General features: G+C 41.0%; 1 protein-coding gene and 1 long non-coding RNA gene across 3 annotated transcripts in view; one reads left to right on the top strand and one right to left on the bottom strand.

Annotated features, from left to right (window-relative positions):
• The window catches only part of NOCT (nocturnin), a 78,305-nt gene that overhangs the window by 20,834 nt on the left and 34,395 nt on the right, over positions 1-23,076 (bottom strand). For both annotated transcript variants that reach the window (XM_039344398.1, XM_039344399.1), the window contains exon 2: positions 4,130-4,213. In XM_039344398.1, the coding sequence (XP_039200332.1) occupies positions 4,130-4,213 (84 nt within the window). The remainder of the gene's footprint in view (positions 1-4,129; positions 4,214-23,076) is intronic.
• On the top strand, positions 1,033-21,936 carry LOC120308386. Its single transcript, XR_005556838.1, has 3 exons — positions 1,033-1,071; positions 21,272-21,382; positions 21,694-21,936. It is a non-coding gene; the product is annotated as an uncharacterized LOC120308386 (long non-coding RNA).

The following is a 23,076-nucleotide window of genomic DNA, read 5'->3' as shown; positions in this document are numbered from 1 at the left end:
AGGCATCCACATTCTGATCACATGACCAATTGAAGGAAAAGCAGCAAGAGAATGGAAGAAAGGAAAAGGGTTATAAATAAAAAATCAGAACCCCTGTAACATTTTGTGGATGAAGCGAGGGGTTATGTGACTACTTTTTCATGGAACTTTCCCAAAACAGAAAGATATAACTTTACAGCTGTGCCAGATTCCAGCTATTTCATTCCCTCCTTCCAACATTTTCACCTTCCACTGAGCGTACTTGATTCTCATCTAAATGTTTTCTGACAAGTCCCTCTCTCAATGCATTTCCTTTTTCCTAACAATTTCTGGCAGTGGAGTATACACTTCCCCAATCGGAGCCTCACCTTTGGATCCCGACCAGGTGGGAGGCAGAATAAAAGGAAGCCATTAAAAGGCAGGAGGAGGGAAAATCCTGAGGCTGGCTTGCTCCCGATTAATGACGAAAAAGGCAAAGGGAAGCTCACAATTCGGGCTGGCAGGCAGGCAGGGTTGCTGGCTTTCTCGCCCGTGCCAACTCCCTTCTCTTCGCTTGCAGCCGTGCGATTCCGAGTTTAAGCACAGCTCCTAGCAACCCCGAGGAAAATCCCATGGATGGGGGTGGGGAGACTCAATTAAGGTGCTTGCAGCCCCCCCCAAACAAGGGCAGAGACCAACCCCAGTTTTTTTTTAAAAAGCTAAGATTAAAAAAAATACAATCCAAAAGCGCTATTTAAAAAAGCAATTGTACTGAATGCATCAAGACGAGCTGGCGGAAAGAACAGATGATCGCCGGCACTTTTATTCACAGACACCAGATTCCCCCCCCCCCGATCATAAAATGTCCATTCCTCCCTCCAAAAGGGAGGGAATCAAAATACAAAAGGAACCCATCCCACAGCAAAGCCTTCCGGCGTGCTGATTCCACAGCTAACAACCCTTCCCTCCTTCCCTCCCTCCCTCCCTCCTCTTCCTCCTCCTTCTCCTGCCTCACCCCCCCTCAACTCCTCGCCATCCCATCTCCCCTCTTCCACCGAGGCGTGAGCGACTGCACGCAAGTGTGATCTGGAGCAGCTCTGCAGCTTCTGATTGGTGAAAAGGCTGGGAGAAGGCGGGCTGAATCGTTGGCTTTTCTAGCTCTATCTGAGAGGCGGGGAGTTGCTCCTTTGATGCTTTAAGTCTTACCATTCTCTGTGTTGTTTTTATCCGCCTGGAGACGGATAGAGGAGTGATGTCTCAGTTCCTAAGACCATCAGAAATATGTGTTTTCCGATGGTCTTAGGCGACTCCTGTGAAAGGGTCGTTTGACCCCCAAAGGGGTCGTGACCCACAGGTTGAGAACCGCTGGTTTAAAATGAATAAGATGGATGGGAGTGGCCGTATTACACTTGCCCACTCATTGTATATTTTGTATTTGGGACTGGGAAAAGATTTATTAAGCCAATTAATTATTGGGTTGACTTTGTAAACATTACTTTCCTGAGAGAGTAAGATTTTATTGCAGAGGGGTTAAAAATGGAGAGGAGAATATTGTCAGGGGAAAATAAAGCAGGAGCTGGAGGATAAACCATTCCAGGGAGAGGTTAGAAGTGTTATGATTGATTTCTAGTGGACTTTTCCATCAGACCATTTTCATGTAGATCAGTGGTTCTCAACCTGTGGGTCGGGACCCCATTTGGGGTTGAACGACCATTTCACGGGGGTCGCCAAACAACGCAGTCTGCCATTTTCTTTTCCCCTTTTCCTTAGCTGTGCTACTCCCTTTTATTCTATTGGCTTTCGAAAGCCAATAGGAATTGTCCAGGCTGTCTCTGCCCCGCTGAGCTCGCCAAAAGTCCCATTCTGCAAACGGTGCTGCACCAGTTGAGTAGTCCTCGACTTATGACCGGTTGAGTAGTCCTCGACTTACAACCGATTGGGGGTCGCGGCATTAAAAAGGTTGAGAACCACTGATGTAGATGAAAATGACAAGGGGATTAAATGGAGTTACTAATTCTGTGGGGTAGAGGGGACCATTTTGACTTGCATTGTCTAAAATCGATCTGGATTAGAGTGATGGATAAATCTCATAAAAAGATAAACAGATTTTAGAATTAGAGCATTATAATGAACCTGATGGGTGAAAAGTCCCTGGTAAAGTGCTTCTTCCCATGCTACTTGATAAATATAGTGCTATATACAGAATCTGGTGATACAAAAATGGCAATACCAATTTTAATGTCTTTAAAAGGGGATTAGTTTAATCATGGTGTGGATGTCCACCAATGGTGCAAGTCATTCTGGCTATATAACTATATTCTGGATTTGAGTTATTACAGCTCTGAATATCAGTCGCTTAAGGTACTGTAACAATAGTTATTTGGACTTAAGTCACAATGCTGGAGTAAAAGGGTCTTTGAATTTGGGATCTTGTAGAATCTAGATTGAACTCTTAAATAGAGTTAAAACTAACTTAATACTGGTCTCAACTCTAACAGTGCACAATCCCAGATAATTGTTAAATGCAGTGTGATACAGATAGATTTAGTATATTGAAAGGTGAATCCTTAGCGTAAGACATGAAGACAAGCTATATTATTTTGGATTTAAATTGTAGCTCACTCTAATATGAACACTAGTTGCTTGAATTGCTCAAATTAATCTGCTTTTACTTTTTATTTTTTGGATACTACTATATGAGATCAGAATTATTATTTGGTTAAACTTCTTCTAACCTAAATGTAAACTAGAGAGTTCTCTGGATGTATCACAAGAAGATACTAATCCTGTGTGTTGTATACACAGATACCATCTAGATGAACAATCTGAATGATAAATTACCTCTGTTAAAAAGGGCTGTCAATTTTTGTCTCACATGGCAACTAAAAGATATATTGGGATCACAGCTGAAAAATTGGGATGGACCCATGGCCAAAAAAATCTAAATTTAATTTAGATAAAATATAATAGAATAATACCGCATTATAATAATCTCAGTGTATTAATCTTCTATTTTGATTATATTTAAAAAATATTAACTCTGAAAGGGCTTCTGAGGCATGCCCAAGATTTTCAGCTAGTGCCAGTCAGAACCATTGATTTAAGCAACTTTTGATTTTCTTGAATTATGTTTTAAATTGTAGTGTAGCCCAAGGAACACAAGGACTTCTTAGGTCAGAAATCCCACAGAGAAACCTCAATGTAGAATTAAGCTGCATTATTAAACAGTTGTTGTTAGAGACTTCTTTGTCTCCAGATGATTCATTTCTTGAGCAATAGTTCAATTCCAGGAAAGGAAAAATGCAGACATGCCCTTCTCCAAGCCTTGCCATTCAGGATGTGTGTAACTCCGAGCTGAAAAAATGAATCACACACAGAAACCAGAACTGAGAGGACGAGATCACAATTCTTATTTTTAGTGATTTCAGAAATTTACTGTGTAATTTTAATTATATCATGGTATATTCTCAGTAAATATTTTCAATTGTTAGGAACATTATGCTAGTCAGAGAGAGTCTCTCTCTATATATATTAACAGTAGATTCAGGCTGTTGTATATGAGACCCTCCCTCAGAAGGTTGTATTGGGAAAAATGATTTTTTTCATGGATTCCTTTGTGTTATGAAGTTAAATGACTCATTATGGAGGTTAAATGACTCATTTTTCACTTTTATTTGTCAAGGTAAATTGGCTTGATTAAACCTATGTTTCTAATGCTGTCCCTATTCTTGCTGCATTGGTTGATCTGGTTTCAATTCTAATTTATGACTTTTTAATACTGTGATTTCTACATTGCTGATTTATTTATTTTTAATTGTAAAGTAAATTGATTCATAGACCTTGCATATTATATGCATTAAAAATGGAATCCAAATATGTAAAGAAACATTGGTTTATTTCACAGTACGGTTTTATTTGTTATGGTTAGGTTCTACAACAGAGTGTGTCTGCATATCTGTGTATACAAATATACACACAGATATTCATTCTATCATGCCATTTCTCAGTAAGGTAAGCAACATCACACAAAACATAGAAAATAAGAAATATTAGGTCCCAAAGTAGGTCATTCATTTTTGTATTCAGTCTGTATTCATTCTTGACTTAATTCTTTTTCAACACACATTTCTTAAGTACCCATTTCCCAATACATATAACTTATTTGACATACCTAATTCTGCAAACCATTCAGGTTCCCAGCCAATGTCTGTGTAGAAAAGTACTTGTGTATACAGTACATCTCCAGCCATCACACCTGTAACATCAAGACAAAATTACTTGTGCATTTCATTAATGCATTATACAATAAAGATAACATTACATGTCCTTCTCTTCCGGCTAAATGTTGAACTATTAACCAAGCATTCCTTTTATTGTCACAGAGGCTTTATTTCCATTATATATTACCTTTATCCCATCCAACAATCAACCATCAATTCCATATTCATGCAACACATTTCATAATTCAAGACTATTCTTGAAATTAAAGAAGCAAGAATGACATGGATTTCAAGGTGTCTAATTCTAGTCTGGATAAGTACAAAATCTTCAAAATTTTGAATAAATTCCCAGCCTCAGTTACAGTAGAGAGAATTAATTAAAATCAATTTCTTCTCACTTGCATCTTCTCATGTAAACTAAACACTTTGTTCCCTGCCTTTTCATAATCTCTGACATGTATTTAGTTCAGTGTCCTCTTTTATTATCACTGTTTATATGAGGTATAAGGACAGTGATTTGTCCAAAAACATCAAAGTAAGATTTATTCATATTTATTCCATTTATATCCCATTTTTCCCATTCAGCTGAAAACTCATTGACATTCAAAATTGATAACTGATGTTGTGTGGAATTTTGAACTAGGATCTTGTCTGCTCTAATGTAGTACCCTAACCACTACATCACTTGCTTTCTGGTAATATGTGCAAAGCACTGGAAAGCAATATATATATTATTAACTATAGCATGTTAAAGTTATTTACACATCATTACAGTTAGTTTTAATTAGATAAGATGAGCTACTAGAGAAACTAGTTTCAGTACCATCTTAATTTGCTGTGTAAAAGTTTTATTAATTAATTTCATGTTCAAAATTATATACAGGTAGTCCTTGTATATGGCCCCACGACGGAGCCTGAAATTGCAGTTGAAAGTTTTGCAGTCATTTAGCTGGAGCATCATTTGACTGGACTCAATTTTATGACCAGTTTACAATGATCATAAAGCATGTCACTGTGGTCATTAAGCAAATCACATAGTCATTAACTGAACCTTGTGGTCTTTAAGTAAGTCCAGCATATGCAGTGGTCATTTTTTGCCATTTTCTGCTGGAAAACATAAAAAAAGTTGTAAATCATGGTCATGTGACCGTGGGACACTGCAACCAGTTATAAATGTGAGCCAATTGCCAAGTGCCTAAAATGTGATTAACATAACCTTGGGGGTTGTGCAGCACTTATAACATTTAGGTTGGGTCATAACTACATACAGTCTTCAGCCTACAACCCTTCATTGATTATAATGATACTGAAAAAAGTGACTTACTCCTGATCCTCACGCTTATGACTGTTGCAGCATCCCTACAATCCAAGACCAAAATTTGGGTGCTTGATAACTGAAATGTATTTATGACCATTGCAATGACCAGGATCACATGATCACTACTTGTGACTTTTCTTGCTGGCTTCTGACAAGCAAAGTCAATGGGGGAAGCCAGATTCACTTAACTGTGTGATTTATTTAGCAACCCCAGCGATTCTCTTAATGACAGCAGCAAAAAATATTGTAAAATTGTACACAACTGACTTAACAACTGTCCTGCTGGGTGATGGAAGCACCAGTCCCAATTGTGGATGTAAGTCGAGGACTATCTATAGCTTTTTTGAGGTCTGTTGTAACTTTGAATGGTTCTTAAGTGACCATGATAAGGCAAGGACTATTGTAAAGTAATATGTCAATACAATTTTTCTTTTGGATATTAAGATTACAGTTTTATATAGCATGTACTTGGGAATTGACATGTTAGAGAGTCCTGTCTGAAACTTCTTAAATTGTTCCATGTATGAGTAGCTGAGCTAATGTAAATGAAGCGATTATGTGAATGATTTGAAGAGATCATATATGCTTCAACCTCATAATACTTTATTTTAAAATGTTGAGTAACTTATAACTACTTTGCTGTTGTAATTGCTAGATAATTTACATGTACTTACTGGCATTTTTTTGTCATATAAAAAAAAATTGCTCTTGATCCCAGGCTTTGTAACAATAAAGTACATCCTTCAGCTGTATTGCCTCATTGCCAAGTGGGAGTTATGCTTTTATTATGTGATGTTTTGTTTGTTTCTTCCTATTCTACTGGTTCTAGCTATCTCAGTATACTTTCTAAGAGATTCTGTGCATGTTTTGGATTTGAAGGCAAAAATAGGCTTTCAAGTGCTCTGGGAACACACATGATAATTGTCTGGAGCTCCTTAAATGAAATGTGTTTTGTTCTAGAATTATGCTGCATCTACAGGAAATGAACTCAGGAAATGACATGGCAGCATTGACAAGTTGCACATTGATCCTTTTGAGCATTTTGTGCCATTTTAAGCACCTTTTTACCTTTGATTGATGTCCTGTACAGTTATTTTTAATAACTATCCATGAGAATAAGCAAATGCCATGAGAATAAGCAAATATTCACCTAGCTGGACTTTGAAAAAAACATTCATATTTAGCATTAAGCCAATTTTTTTGTTCAAATGTATAGTTATTTGTTTCTTCATGAGATGGCAGCCTGCTTTAAATGGAGACTTTCATGTAGAAATAACTTCCTTGATCCTGTGTGTTAATTATGCTGATAATGTTTCAGACTTCGTTGTAAGTCTGAATCTAATCTAATCTTCGTTGTAAGATTAGGGGACTGGAGGCTAAAACATATAAGGAACGGTTGCTAGAATTGGGTATGTCTAGTTTAACGAAGAGAAGGACAAGGGGGGACATGATAGCAGTATTCCAATATCTCAGGGGCTGCCATAAAGAAGAGGAATCAAGCTATTTTCCAAAGCACCTGAAGGGAGGACAAGAAGCAACGGGTGGAAACTAATCAAGGAGAGAAGCAACCTAGAACTAAGGAGAAACTTCCTGACAGTGAGAACAATTAATCAGTGGAACAGCTTGCCTCCAGAAGCAGTAAATGCTCCAACACTGGAAGTTTTTAAGAAGAGACTGGACAGCCACCTGTCCGAAATGGTGTAGGGTTTCCTGCCCGAGCAGGGGGTTGGACTAGATGACCTCCAAGGTCCCTTCCAACTTTACTAATATGAACTTATAAGTCTCTGACTGATAAAAAACATTTTGCCTATTGTTGAGTCCTCAGCGAAAGGCAATAACTTCAGGAGTCATTTGGTAGGTCTCAGGAGCCTCTTTATTGATGACTAGCAGCTCTGTTACAACGCCGCCGAGGCACACAAGCCTCTCTCCTCCTCTTAAAGACAATCCCCGGGCCAAACGGCAACATTTGGCGCACTTTGCACTTCACGCATGCGTGCGAGTGCTGGCGCCAGCCAGTCTGGTCCCGGGCAGCTTGCAACTGCCCGGGACTGTTGCAACGTCCTGAGCCTGCCTCTGCAGGCTCAGGACACAACACCCCTTCCCCCCCGGCTAAAACTATAATTATATTAATGGTTACACTTGACCTTAACACGAGTGTGGGAGCCACACTAGTTCCATGGCAACAAGCTGTAATGTTTTTGGCTTCATTTCCCAATGTTCCTTATTCAGACCTTTCACAGGGACACCCTCTTACTGTTTCTGCTTTGCCAGCAGAGTTACAAAATCTTCAAGATATTTAGGAGATCTTTTAGCTCTCTGTGACCTCCGAATTCCCTGGCAACCTCCAAGCACATCTTGTCCGGGGGGTGCTATATGTTCGCCCCCTTCTTTTGACCCTGGTGGTCCCCATGGACCGTGCCCCATTGCCTGGCCTGCTTACTTGCCCACCGGGCTCGTCAGGCCAAGACTTTGTTCTCTCCATAACCTGGTTGACCTGCCTAGTTGCAGGCTCTCTGGCCCTTCTAGAAGGCTGCCACTGTTGGACAACTCTGTAGAGCCTCCCAGGTCTATTCTAGACCTATCATGAGGCTGCCTTTCTCCACTTCCCTGTTCCATAGTAGGGCTGTCTGGAATCTCAGTACTGTCCCAAAACTCAGTTGCCCCCTCAGTTAAGCCGGAGGTGTCAGAATTGGAATTCGGCCCTCCGACCACCTCCCTATGTAATTGTCCTATTCTGGGAACAGTGGCAGTGTTGGGCCAACTAGACGGAGTGTGTGCCAGCTCTCTTGCAGGATGTGAGTTATTAGGATGCTCTTGGTTATTATCCCTGACTGGGGTGCTGAATGGTGTAGGTGTGTAATGATTATGCCCCCGGGGTAACTCCCTGGCTGGAGTAGGCACTGGTGCCTGTATTCTAGTTGGTTCCCACGAATTCCTGTTCGGAGCACCCGCGGAATCTTAAAATAGGCCGTCTGTGGCCTCTCTGCCGTCCACACCCTTCCCTTTGCCCGTAGAGGTCCCCCTCTCGCCTGGAAAAGACCCAGAGGTGTCAGCAGGTGAGTCCAGTCTTGTACGCAGGTGATCGATATGCCGTCTCAGGATACGACCGTCATCCATGGAAACCTTGTAAGACAAGGGACCTGTAACCTTGCATTCTATGGCAGGGACCCATAAGTGACCTGGCCCATAATTACGGGTCCATACTGGGGCACCCACTAGCAATTGCCTTGGTGCCCTGGGTTGTGTAAACTTAGAAGGCAGTCTGTCCGGATGCAACCGGTCAAGCTTAGTAGTCAGTTTGCGCCCCTAGCGAAGTTCAGCCGGGCTTTTCCCAGTAGAAGTAGACGGTGTGGTGCGGTAAGCAAGTAGAAAATCTGCCAACCTGTGATGCCAGTCCCCATATGTCAGTTTCTTTAATGCATCCTTGATGATGCGGACCATCTGTTCAGCCATACCGTTGGTGGAAGGGTGGAAAGGTGCAGAGATGGCATGCCGAATCAGGTTGGCCTGTAAGAAAGCTTGGAATTCGGAAGAAGTGAATTGAGGGCCATTGTCAGACACCAAAACATCCGGAAGCCCATGTGCAGCAAAAATACCCCTCAGTACTTGAATAGTCTTTGCAGAGGTGGTGGAAGAGACAGGTACAACCTCAAGCCATTTTGAATGGCTATCAACCAGGACCAAGAAGAATTGACCCTGAAAGGGCCCATCATAATCAATGTGCACCCTAGACCATGGAGACTGTGTTTCCTCCCATCTATGTACAGGGGCCTAGGGCATTTCTGGGCGTGAGCGCTGACAAAGGTGGCATGCGTGCACCTTAGCTTCAATTTCCTTGTCTAACCCAGGCCACCACAAATGGCTGCGCGCAAGCGCCTTCATGCGTACAATGCCAGGATGACCCTCGTGAAGGGAACCTAAGACCCTAGGCCTCATTGAGGTAGGAATGATAACTCTGCTGCCCCACAGCAGACAACCCTGGAAGGTGGATAACTCGTTCCTTTTAAGCCAGAAACTCTGAAACTCAGCGCCAGGACAACTCTCTGGCCATCCAGACAAAACCCAAGATAAGACACGGGAGAGTGTGAGATCTGTGGCAGATTCAGCAGCCACATCCCTGGCATTTAACGGTGACTCAGGCAATGCCTGAATTGAAAGGATGTTGATGGCAGGGGCAAGATCAGCCTCTACTACTTTCAGGGGTAATCTACTGAGGCGATCAGCGTGGCCCATTTCTTTCCCAGGTTTGTGAATTAGAGAAAAATCATAGGCTGACAGGAAGATTGACCATCGCAGCATTCTGGGGGAGATGATATGGGGAGTTTGTTTGTTTGTGGTAAACAGCCCCAACAAAGATTTATGGTCAGTAAAGACTGTGAAATGTCTGCCATACAAAAAATCATGGAATTTTTTAATTCCAGCAACAACAGCTAAAGCCTCCCTGTCTATCTGGGCGTAGTTTCGCTCAGCAGAAGACAAGGTTCTGGAGTAATATGCAACAGGAACCTGAGTTCCATCTGGCCTAAGGTGGCTGAGTACTGCTCCCACCCCATATGGAGAAGCATCACACGCGATGCACACAGGAAGAGTTTCATTAAAATGTGCAAGCACATTGTTAGATGTGAGTAAGGCCTTAACCTCATTGAAGCTTGCTTCATGTGTTTGTGACCACTGCCACACTGCCTGTTTGTCCAGAAGTCTATGAAGTGGTTCAGCTACATTAGCCTTGTTAGGAATGAATGAATTATAAAAATTCAAAAGGCCCAGAAAAGCCTGTAGTTCAGCCTTGGACTTAGGCCTAGGAGCATGCATAATAGCCTTTAATTTGGACTCAGCAGGATGAATCCCATTGGCATCAATTTTGAATCCCAGGAAATCTGTAGAAGGCACCCCAATTTTATTATTTGTCCTTCTTGAGTTTGAGGCCCATTTTCCGGAACCGCAGCAGGACAGCCCTCAATCTCTCAGCTAAATTTTGGGTGGAGTCTCCAGCAATTAAGACATCATCAAAATAGGGGCAAACCCCTGGTATACCCCTCAGTGTGTTTTCCATTATGCTTTGGAAAATTCCAGGAGCCACATTTACTCCAAATTGTAATCTCTTTACTTTGAATGCCCCCCTGTGGGTTACAATGGTTTGTGCTACTGCAGCAGCTTCATCAACAGGCAGCTGTTGATAAGCCTGAGCTAAATCAAGCTTTGCAAAAACACGCCCCCCTTGAGGGAGGCCAGGATATGACTGACTACAGGTACAGGATATGACTGACTACAGGTACAGGATAGGCATGTTGCTGCAATGCCTTATTCATTTGTAATCTGCACAGATGCGAATGTCCCCATTAGCCTTAAGAGGCGTGACTATGGGGGTCTCCCAAGGACTGGAATCAACAGGTTCTAAAACTCCTTGCTGAATCAATTTGTCCAATTCAGTATCAATTTTCTCTTTTAAAGCAAAAGGAACCCTTCTTGCTTTTACTCTAACAGGAGTGACAGTGGGGTCTAGTTTTAAGGACACAGGGGGCCCTTTGTATGTGCCCAGCTGTGGGCTGAAAACATCTGCAAATTCTTTGCAGACTGCCTGTAGATCTACTGTTTGCAAGCTATTGAGCCCTGTAACATGTATTCCCAAGGCCTCAAACCAATCGAGTCCTATGAGACTCGTTCGCTCACCCCCCACTATCAATATATCTAATGGACCTTCAAAATCCTTATACTGTACGTTAAGGGTGGCCTCCCCCTTAACACACACTCTGGAGTTTTGAAAGTCTGTTAACACAATGTCAGAAGGCCTAAGCTTGGCCTGAAATCCACTACCAGAACAAATCTTTCTGAATGTGTGTATGGAAATAATTGAAAGTGCAGACCCAGTGTCCAGTTCCATGACCAATGGAACTCCTTGCAACTTCACTTTAGGTTTGTGTGTGCCTGTCCTATAAATGCTTCTTCGTGAAGCACAGAAACCCACCCTGTTTTGGCTGGGGACCCTGGTACCTTTCAGGCGCAATTCTTCTCGTGGTTGTACCTTCTGACGGCCCAGACACACAGCTGCTATGTGGCCTTGCTTCCCACAGATTCTAGAGGTGCAGGTGCTGCTAGATTTTCAGCGATCTCAAATGCATCTTGACCACAAACACACAGCAGGGTGGTGGCTTTTAAGCCATCTTCTCTCACTTGATTGACCTTGAGATAATTTTCTACTCTGGCCACGTAAGACTCCCATCTTTCTGGATGCGTAACATCGAACTTGGAAAGCCTCCCTATCTTTGCCATCTTCAGTAGTACAGGAAGGGTCTATCAGCCAGCTTACCTCCAACGTTTGCTGTATTGGCAGGCAGTTGCTGAATTTAACGCCGTTTCCTGCTGCTTCAGGACTCCAGGGTAAGCTTACAATTGTTTGAAATAATTGCAAGGTATTCCATCCTTGTCGCCAGTGTTGAGTCCTCAGCGAAAGGCAATAACTTCAGGAGTCATTTGGTAGTTCTCAGGAGCCTCTTTATTGATGACTAGCAGCTCTGTTACAACGCCGCCGAGGCACACAAGCCTCTCTCCTCCTCTTAAAGACAATCCCCGGGCCAAACGGCAACATTTGGCGCGCTTTGCACTTCACGCATGCGCGCGAGTGCTGGCGCCAGCCAGTCTGGTCCCGGGCAGCTTGCAACTGCCCGGGACTGTTGCAACGTCCCGAGCCTGCCTCTGCAGGCTCAGGACACAACACCTATTACTGTACTTTGAGTAATCCTAAAAATCTTCGCTTTGTAATAATTTTATTAAAAGCTTTAGTATAACAATAAAATATAATGCAATCTAAAAAACCAGGAAAACAAGTGCAAGAAAGCAAAAAAGTAAAGTATCTCCTCCAAGAAAGCAACTTCCCTCCTCACAAGGATAAACAATTTCATAATCTCTTTACCTTTTCTTAGCTAACAAACTCATCACCCCATAAGCCATCTTATAACAAAAGGCAAATCAAATAATCCAATCCAATTATCAGCAACAAGTCCAAACAGCTCTGAAATAATGACATTAATTAATACGTATAAAGTCAAGTCTTAATTGCTATTTTTTCCTGTATCTCTTGGATATGTGGAGATTTCACATTGCTTTAAATAGAAATCAATTTCTTTTTCCTGCTCAGGTTAGACATGTCCTATGAATGGAAAAAAGCAAGAAACCACATCTTTGGTTATATTATGATATATAAAATATCATATTTTCAAATATTGACCTAAGGTACGAAATCTCAATGTGAGATCATAAATGGTTCTATTTCCTCTATTTTTATACATTTCTTGGTCTTTTTTCCTAGTCTATCAAAGGGCACCATACAATGAGAAAATGGGTTGTTTTTAAGTCAATCAGAAGTGTCTTTTATTAAGTTGTGGAATTGGGAACAATTACATCACTGCTTCCACAACTTTTCTTTCTAAAACTCCTCTTTGAAGGAAGGCAGCTCTGGTGCTTCAATAGCAATATTGCTATGGAATTGTCATTGTTGCAATATGGACTTTGTAGTATTATTGTACTTGATAAATAGCATGGGTTTTTCTTGTATTTTAATTTGATTTTATTCTCTTTTAATTGATGTTTAATTGAGCATATTAAAGCATTGCAGACTGGAATGTAGAAAGCTCTTTATTTGTTACTGGATGGATTGATTGATATTTTCTGACAATCCTAAACTGTGAGATAAAACTATCTTTGCTCTCCAGATGAGGATAGGATAGGATCTTAGTCTTAACCCGATGTCTGTAGTTTGTCTTCTGGTAAGAGAATTAGTGTTAATTGGCCATTGGTTTGTGTCTTGTGGATTTCAAAAACATTATGACGTTTCTCTTCATTAACATCTTAAAGTTTATGACCCTTTGCTCTTTGGAGCTTGTTTAAATGAACATGTGTGGAATTATGGGATGCAAATATGTAACATATGTAAGTTCATTCAATTGATTTCCTATGCAAAGGGGAGACTGATATTGTTCTTTCTAATCAACTTTTCTTTTGTAATTTCCTTTAATGTCTTAACTATAAAAAGGAATATAAGATGAGTCTCAAGATTCCCTCTTTGAATGAGGGGAATCCTTTTTATCTGAACATTCTGAATAAATTGTAATAAGAAGATTTTCCAGCCTCTGTTTTATTGGAATCGCCCCACCCAGTCAGGCAGGAAAGTCGGTTGCAGAAACCATCAGCCGAAGAAGTTCGACTGATGGGTCCAGAAAAAGAGCCTTCTCTACCATTGTCCCCATCTTGTGGAATATTCTCCCCCTCCCATTGGTGAGGAAGGCCCCACTCTCCACGCCTTCTGAAAAGAAGTCAGAAAATGATTCTGCGGCCTTGTGTGTGGAGCCCACAGGAACACATAGCTGTGGACCTGGCTGGTGCCCTGAATTGCCTTACAATTGATTTTAACAGTGTCTAATGATCCCTGCCTTTTTCTAAATTTTAAAACTTTTGTATCCTAGTTTTATATTTTAATATTTTATTGTGCAACTCCTAGAATCCCTCTCTCAGTGAGATGGATAATTAAAAATGTGAAAAATAAATAAAACCAGGGCTTTTTTGTCATAGAATGCACGGAACGGCATTCTGGCACCTTTTTTCAACGGATTTTCAACTTCCACAGAAACACTAGTGAAGGTGGCTTTTCACTCAGTTCATGCTGCTTTGGCGCATGGTTAGTCCTGGGGCATGACTCATGTGCTTGCACCACCAGACTCAGATGCTGTCTCCTGAGGGGAGGGGGAGCATCCCTTGGAGGCAGCATGTGCTGTCCCCCCCTGAGAAAACTTGAAGAAAAAAAAATTAAGAAAAATAATTCCTCCAATGGCCAAAAGGTGGGAGGCAGCGTGAAAGCTGTGTGGTCTGCCCAGAGATTCAATGGCAGGAAGCGGCAGTGCGAGGGTGAGGGAGCACCTCCCGTCTCTGGCCCACTGTGGAGGAAGAGGAGGAGGAGGAGGAGGAGGAGGAGGAGGAGGAGGAGGAGGAGAGGCATGAGGGTGGACAGTGACTCCCTTTCACTGCCAGAGGACTGCCATGCACACTGACTATGCCATGAGTGGCACCACCACCACCTCTTACTTAGAGCCGCCAAAATGCAGGAGAACCGAGGCACCGCCCCCTCGCCATGCATGGGCTGTGCTACTCCCTCTGTTGGCTTTAGAAAGCCAACAGGAATCATTGACAGCTGTCTCTGCACCTCCAAGCGCTTCAAGGGATCTGGCCAGCAAATGCTGCGCATCAAAGTTGTCTGCAGTGGAGGCGAGTTGGTGGAATCTTTGTACCCCTCCCTGTTGCCCAACTGCACCATCTTCTTGTGAGTAAGAGAGGACCGGGGGTGGGAAGTGGGGGGAACAGTGCTTAATTCTGCGTAGATCTGGGTCTAGAAAGAACTGCAAGGGGAACTGTCATGCCTCCGTCCGAAGCCTGACTCTGAGGATAACATGGAGTTCCCTGTTGAGGCCCAGGAGGGGTGTCTGTGGCCTCGGAGGACTGTGGGGAGGAGCAGGCTGAAGCAGGCCAGGGCCCTTCAAGTTTTGAACAGGGAAGGCAGAGTTCAGGCGAGGAGCAACGCCCCTCCCCACCAGATCCCAGAGCAAGGAGAGCAGAGAGGAGGAGGGAACAATGGAGGCCGGCTCACTTGCTCGGGAGGAAAGCATCATGCCCCACTCCACAAGGCACACATGGGGAGTAGGATTTAAGGAGACGCTGTGGGGTGGGGCATTTGCCGGGAACAAACTTGAACTCTTGTGATAATGTGCTGTTGTACCTGGACACTTTGTATTTTGGACCAAGTTTGCTTCCTGCTGATTTCTCCTTGCTGTCTGCAGTTTTGCAGTTTGCAGTTCACAGGCAAGCTGGGAGTTGAAAGGATTATATGTTTGCTTGTTATCTGTTTTACTTTAAAGAACCATGTAAACTTCCCTGACTGTTTTATTGAACTTGTGCCAGTGTCAACGCTGCTAATATTGAATATTCTTGCTTTGACAATATATGCAAAACTGTCTGGTATTTTAAGAGTTAAATCAGGTGACAGCGAAAGGGGAGGAGAATATAAGGAAAGCCTGGGAAAAGGAACAGAAGTGAATCTTTGCCCTCCAAGTTAATTGGAAGATGTGAATCATGATCCCAAAATAGGGAAGGGGAAATGCCTGGAATGTTATGTGCAAAGGAAGGGAAATTCAGATCTTAGCATTCTACCATGCCATGCTGACACTCTGTAACACTAATAAAGGCTTTTTAGGTTAAAAAAATGCCTGGAAGTTCGTTGAAGTGTTTCGTTAATCAGACACATGACATCATGCTAAGATCTCAATTCTTTTCAAACAACCTGGGGTCCCAAACTTCATCCACTGTCTCTAGGCTTGAGAGGAGCTGGTAAAGATTTGGGGAAGATCTCATTATGGAGAAAGAAAGATTGCCTGAGGCCAGCCCCCTGGCTGCAACAGTTTCCCTGAGGGGGGGGGAGCGACAGCTGGCAAGCTGGGGGAGAGAGGAATCTGGCAGATTTCCCAACTGAGAGCAAGGACTTCAAAAGCCGAATGGAGCGATAACAAAGTTTTGGGTGAGTCACTGGAAAGATTTCAAAACCCAGAACTGAAAATCAGAAATCAATTCCTACAGAGAGAAGCCTATAGCCCTTCCACTGCAGCTTGTTGAAACCGTATCAGGGCTCCACTCTAAGACCTCCCCCGAAGAAGGCACCTGGACCCCTCATAGTTGTGGGACAGACCCACTATGAAGTGAAACGTATTCTTGACTCTAGAGTTTTTAAAGGGAAATTGCAGTACCTAGTACAATGGAAGGGATACCCATTGTCTGAAGCCACCTGGGTGAAATCCAGTGAGGTGAAAGCTGATAGGCTCGTCAAAAGGTTTCATACGAAATACCCCAACAAACCGAGAACTAGTCATTAACATATGCTTTGTTTACATTACAGGATCCGTCCTTTTTGTAAGGGGGGCCGGATGTCAACGCTGCTAATATTGAATATTCTTGCTTTGACAATATATGCAGAACTGTCAGGTATTTTAAGAGTTAAATCAGGTGACAGCAAAAGGGGAGGAGAATATAAGGAATGCCCAAGAAAAGGAACGGAAGTGAATCTTTGCCCTCCAAGTTAATTGGAAGATGTGAATCATGACCCCAAAATAGGGGAGGGGAAATGTCTGGAATGTTATGTGCAAAGGAAGGGAAATTCAGATCTTAGCATTCCACCATGCCGTGCTGACACTCTGTAATACTAATAAAGGTGTTTCGTTAATCAGACACATGACAGCCAGCATATGTGGGGGCTATTGGGTGAATGTTGGCAGTGCTTAAAAAGACAATTGTTCTGACCAGCTAATTGCTTTGCCTCCATTCGTGGCCCTGCGTCATCACAGGAACCCTCAGGTGGCATCTGCTGCTTTTGCGGGCAAAACATGGATTAAGTGTTATTGGTTTCAGACAAACCCAGTTCCAAGACAAAGGGCTTAAGGGTTGTGTAGCCCTTAATGTTTACACCGCCTTTTGTGGGATTTGTTGGGAGGTGGTCACTGCTGGTCTTGTGATTGGTCACGTGGTCGTAGGCTGAGTGCTGAGTGCTTACTGAGGGTGGCAACCATTGTTTTGCTACACAACTGACATGTGTGGGTGTGTATACAGTGATTGACTATGTGCAAAAGGTAAATAATTTCTTTATTTTAAAAAATCATTGGTGAATTTTTTAAAAAAAAATTAGTGTCAAAGTGTGACCCCAAATTTAAAAATAAAAAAATTACTAATTACTTCTCAACCACCGGTCCTGCTAATAAAAAGGCCAGAATATTAACAGATACAATGACAGAACACACGAAAATAATGACGCCTGTTGATATTTCTGAATCTGATCTTGAGAAGCAATGGCAAACTACATATGGCTGGGTGGACTGCTGGACCTATGATCAAAAAAATGATTTTTGCTTGAAAAATGAATGGCTCTGTGTTCACAAAATGAAAGTTGGCTGTACGCCTTGTAGAAAAGTTTGAACTCTTGGAATTGAAATAAAATGGGAATGAAACTTTCCAAGGAATGGACCAACAATAAGATAACCTATTCTGACAAAGATAAGAAGCAACAGTTGAGCTCACTTCAAAAAAAAAAAAATCTGATCACAGAGAATCTGCTGCACATAAAGCAGCATTAAAAATAGTTGCTGAAAGCAAAAAAATGACTCTTGAGAATGTTTTTTTAACCTCATTATCTCATGAAAAAATAATAACTGCAAAGGAAAATCAATCATTCCATCATTTGAAACTGATCTTCAAGAACTGAACGGAGTTGAAATGGGTCGTATTCTTCATTCTACAAATGCGTGTATTAACACTATTAATCATATAAGTGAAGAAATGAGGAAAACTGTGATTAAAGAAATTGTTCAATCCAGTAATAAAATTTCATTGATAATTGATGAATCAACCACAATAAGCAAAAAAACTATCCTAATAGTATATGTTCAATACTGTATCAAAGGTGTTGGAATGAATTCACCAATAAATTTGTTTTTGGATTTGGCAGAACTTGAAAAAGTAACAGCAGAAGGAGTATTTGATTCCTTACTCCAATGTCTTCACTCTTATGGGATGACAGAAGATTATTTAAAAAAATATTTGGTTTCTCTGGCATGCGATGGCGCTGCTGTGATATTAGGGTGTAAAAGTGGAGCGAAAAAATTGCTGTCAGAATGTTTTCCTTCTCTTATAGTTTGGCATTGTGCTAATCACAGACTAGAATTATCAGTAGGTGATGCTGTCAAGGAAACTTCAGGAATAAATAGATTCAAATCATTTATTGATAAACTTTACGTCATATACCATGCTTCGGGAAAGAATAGTAGAGAGTTGCATTTATGTGCAGAATTACTGGGGGCTCTATCCTTGGAAAATTTACGGGACTGGAGGCTAAAACGTATAAAGAAAGGTTGCTGGAATTAGGTATGTCTAGTTTAATGAAAAGAAGAACTAGGGGTGTCATGATAGCAGTGTGACAATATCTCAGGGGTTGACACAAAGAGGGAGTCAAGCTATTCTCCAAAGCACCTGAAGGCAAGACAAGAAGCAACAGATGGAAACTAATCAAAGAGAGAAGCAACCTAGAACTAAGGAGAAATTTCCTGTCACTTAGAACAATCAGTGGTACGACTTGTCTCCAGAAGTTGTGAATGCTCCAACACTGGAAGTTTTAAAGAAGAGATTGGACAACCATTTGTCTGAAATAGCATAGTTTCCTGCCTGAGCAAGGTCCCTTCCAACTCTGTTATTCTGTTAAATTTTGGATGAGGCATAAATCCATGTATTCAGTTACAGTATACTCCAAGGATGGTTTCCAGTGAGAACTGAATTCTACATCAGATTTACTTGTAAGGTAGAAAATTATTCTGTACATCAAAACAAACTTCCCCAGCTTGCTTAGCCATTTTTCCAAGGTGAAAATCAAATAAACTTTCCAATAAGAATATATAATATCCTTGCATCAAAAACTGACATTAAATTGATTTTCAAGATGTATGATGGGCCTGACATTAACATAACATTTCTAGTGTCTAGACAAGAAGCAGAACCAGAAATGCTAGTTCTACCTACGTTAGAGGTTATGTTAACAGAATCATCCAAGCCTGAAACTATCCCTCCCATCCCTCACTTTTACCCTCTCAAAAACTAGGGAGAGAAAAATAGCAAATACAAATATAAAATAGCATAATAATAGATATCCTAAAAAAACTAAAAATCCCATGGTTGAAGGAAATGTCAGGCCCAAGATCAGGAATGGCACAGTGAAATTCAATTAAGTTCAATCCTTTATTTGCTTAAAATTAATTGACAGAATCTTGCCAAATTCAAGCCATAACCTTCTAACTTACTAGATATACTCTGAGAGAATCTTGTGTGAATTCAAGCTACACTGAACTTCTTTCCTGCTCCCCCTTCCAGCTCAGGTCTGCGCAATCTCTTGATCCAGGTCTCTTTCTGGGAGAACTCTGTGTTGCCCAAACTCTCCCCCACTGCTCCTTCAGGTGCACTTTCCATCACACTCGGACCTGGTCTTCTTACGGGCTTTTTGGAAAATTGCCACAATACAAAAAAGATGCTGAGAGTCTAGAAAGAGTGCAGAGAAGAGCAACTAAGATGATAAGAGGTCTGGAGGTTAAATTGTACAACCATTGGTTAAGGGAACTAGCTATGTCTAGCCTAACAAAGAGAAAGATTAGTAGTGACATGACAGCTATCTTCCAGTAATTGAGGGGCAGCCATATAGATGAGGGGGTTGATTTATTCTCAAAAGCACCTAAGAGCTGGACAAGAAGCAATGCGTGGAAGCTCTTTAAAGTGAGATCCTATTGCAATTTACTCTGCCAAGCACAGAAATCTCTCCAGGTCTGCTCATTCACCACTGCAGCCCTTTTTCATTCTCAGCTGTGGGTATTTTTCTTGTTAGCTCATCCTCTGATTGCACTAAATGCATCAGCAGAATTTTGTAGTTAGATTTCTACCAATATTGAAAAATAGATAAAACTCTGTGTTGCATTCACTCAGCCACTAAGTTTGCTTTGTTTTTTCTTTCTGAAGCCATGCCTCATAACGGTGCTGACAGGGGCATGAGCTCACAAAGGAGAACTAAATAAAACTTTTTTGGTGGGCTGAGTGAAAACTATTCACTCAAGAGTTTTATCTCGTGTGGGCGCTTAGTTAGGTTCATCTGCTTTTATTTGGTTGCTTATATTTTCTTGTGCTTTTATTTATCTGTATTTACGTAGCTTAGGTTTGTTTTATTTTACAGTATTTATTTGTTTATTCATTTTACTTAATATACCTATTTACACATACTGTTTATTTCTTTCTTTATCATATTTCATATATTTGTTGAATTAGTTTAGTTAGTATTAGTTTAGTTTAGCTTAGTTTCGCACATTTCATTTATAATGAGACATTCCTGTATTACGCAGGGAAACTCCTGTTTGAAGTAAGAGATCTTTGATTTTATTTATTTACTTGTCAATTTGCATGTCTGACTGTAGGATTTAGAATTCAAAGAGGTAATATGATAAATAACATGATACAAGTAATAATAATGATGAAGTAAAACAGGAATCAAAAGAATCTAGGAACAAGCAAAAAACATTTTAGAATAATTTTTAGAATAACTTTTGAACCAAAACATTTTAAAAATATTTGCACATCTTCTTTCAGGCACTTTCTTTGTGAACTGTGTTAATATCTTCGGTTCAAATGCATCCACAGGACAGCCTTCCAGAAAGGCTGGGAAACATGGCTCTGTGGCTTTGCTTGGGGTGCAGAGAAAAGCACGGTTGTGGGGCTGGCTAGAGCCCTCAAATTCCTAATTCCTAATTAAGTCAGGAAGCTCAGAGTCACCTTACTCTAAACTAGAGAAGGCAGGATCCTAGCTTCTGACCATGTTGTCATCAACACTATCTTGGAGGCAGTGTCAATTGTTCATACAGCAAGGTTTAAATTGGAACAAAAGGGCCATTATAACATCACTTTAACAGCAGAGCAGCTAAAGGCAACTTCAGCTGTCCCTGCAGCTGGCTAGAGGCAAAAATTCAGGTGATGTCATGAGGTTTTTTGCTTAACCATGGTTAACAGTGGTTAGTGAGAAGGATTGAGGGAAGACAGGACAGCTTTCTGGGTCTTGTAGTTTTTTCTTTAATAGAAATAGAGTCTTGAGACAGTACCACACTATGATTTGCTTAGTAAATTTACATCCTCTGTTCAAAGGGTTCAAAATGTCCTCTTTTGGCAGGTGTGTCTCTGGAAATACCAAGAGCAATGAAGAAAGCAGAGGGAGCACCTCCATGAAATAACAGCAAGGCATCAGGAGGAGCTGGTGGAAAAGAATGCCAGAATAACTGCTGTGAGTCAGTCATTTCCCTTACAAGCTTGTCTTAAGCTTCTCTTTTGATCTGCTTATTTCTGTTCTATGACTGATGTATGCTTCTGGTCATTTTTATGTGTTAGTTGGAAAAAGAAAATAAAGTGCTTGCCAGCAATTTAGCATGTATTGTGGAAGAAAACAACGAGATTAAAAAGAAACTCCAAAAAGCTGAAGAGAGTGAATATTATTTTAATTATTTTAATTAATTTTCATTTTCATTTTTAAAATGAGAGTGATTGACTTTATGTAAAGTTCACGAGTACAAGTTATTTTATTATTTTTCCCCCAAGGCTTGCCCAGCTGACCCCTGACACGGCAACATTAATAGAGAGACTGAGGTAACGGGAGATGGAGGCAATGGAGGAGGAAGAAGAGATGAGCTCCCAGGTACATCTATTCACAAACATTCGACCAACATAGACAAAGATGAGATGCCATGTTTATTCGACAAAAGTGAAATAATCATAATGACAGGCTGTTGTTTCATAGGAGATTTACATAGGAGTCAAGCAAAAAAAAAAAATAATAAAAAATTTCTCTCTGATTTTTTCCAGTTTTCTTTTTTCTGAGAATTCAGTTAAGAATCCAAGAAGGCAACAAAATGATCAAAATACCTCCCTACCAATAATCAACATTCACATGAACAAGATTAATATCAAACCAAATATTGTGTATTGCGTTCGTTGAGGCATAGACCAGACCGATATAATACAACTGCTCTTTATTGCTGAAAACACAGAAGTGCGCTGTCACTCTGATGGCTATTTATACATTGCCACCACTAGGCAGCGACCAATCAGTTTAAAGGGTATTTTCCAGCTTATTGTCAGGCTGCAGTTTCCCTCCAAAACAGTTGGAGACTCTTTCAAATATATAACAACAACTGTTCATAACAACCACAACTTTTCAAGCCAATACATAACATCAACAATCAAGGAGAAAACAATGTTCCAGTCAAGGAACTGCCAAACAAGCTAACAGTAAACAGCCCAACCAAAGAAAGTCACACAAACCGACTACAAAGAACGGCACGACAAAGTAGCCACATGGGTGCATTGCAAGATCCACAAGAAATACCATTTGCCTGCAAGCAAGAACTGGTGGGACCATAAAATATAGAAAATGAAGAAGCTAAGGTGTTCTGGGAGTTTAGAATCTAAAAAGCAGGTACCTGCCATATAACAAGCCAACTGTCAATAAGAAAGACAAAAAAAGTCTAGACAGTGGACTGGGAAGTCCTGGAAACAGCAGACTAGAAAAGAAGGAGAAACTAAAAATACATATACAGAAGAAGGGGCAAGACCAAGGGAACAGAGATACATAAGATTGACTAGAAGATTACAACCTAGATATAATTGAAAGAGACGGAAAAAGAAAATGGGATCCTTTCAATGAATATAAATGGATTGAATTCCCCCTCAAAAAGGAAACTTTTTTACACTACTACAAACATTAAAAATAGATACAATTACCTTCAAGAAACACATATCAAGAGACAACAGTATAAATTGTTAGAGCAACTAAAAATTGGCAAACTCTGCATTGAACTGATGAGAGCCAGATCCAGCTCCTGCCATTAACATTCTGTCCATTCAGGAATTACCTGAATCTCCCCTCAATGCTAGGGATGTAGCTGCAGAAACTGCCACTGATCACACGCTTACACGCGTGCT

This window comes from Crotalus tigris, unplaced genomic scaffold (genome assembly GCF_016545835.1).
Source record: "Crotalus tigris isolate CLP2741 ecotype Arizona unplaced genomic scaffold, ASM1654583v1 scf7180000017903.3850313, whole genome shotgun sequence".
Classification (NCBI taxonomy): domain Eukaryota; kingdom Metazoa; phylum Chordata; class Lepidosauria; order Squamata; family Viperidae; genus Crotalus; species Crotalus tigris.
This window is presented reverse-complemented; position numbering and strand designations above follow the sequence as displayed.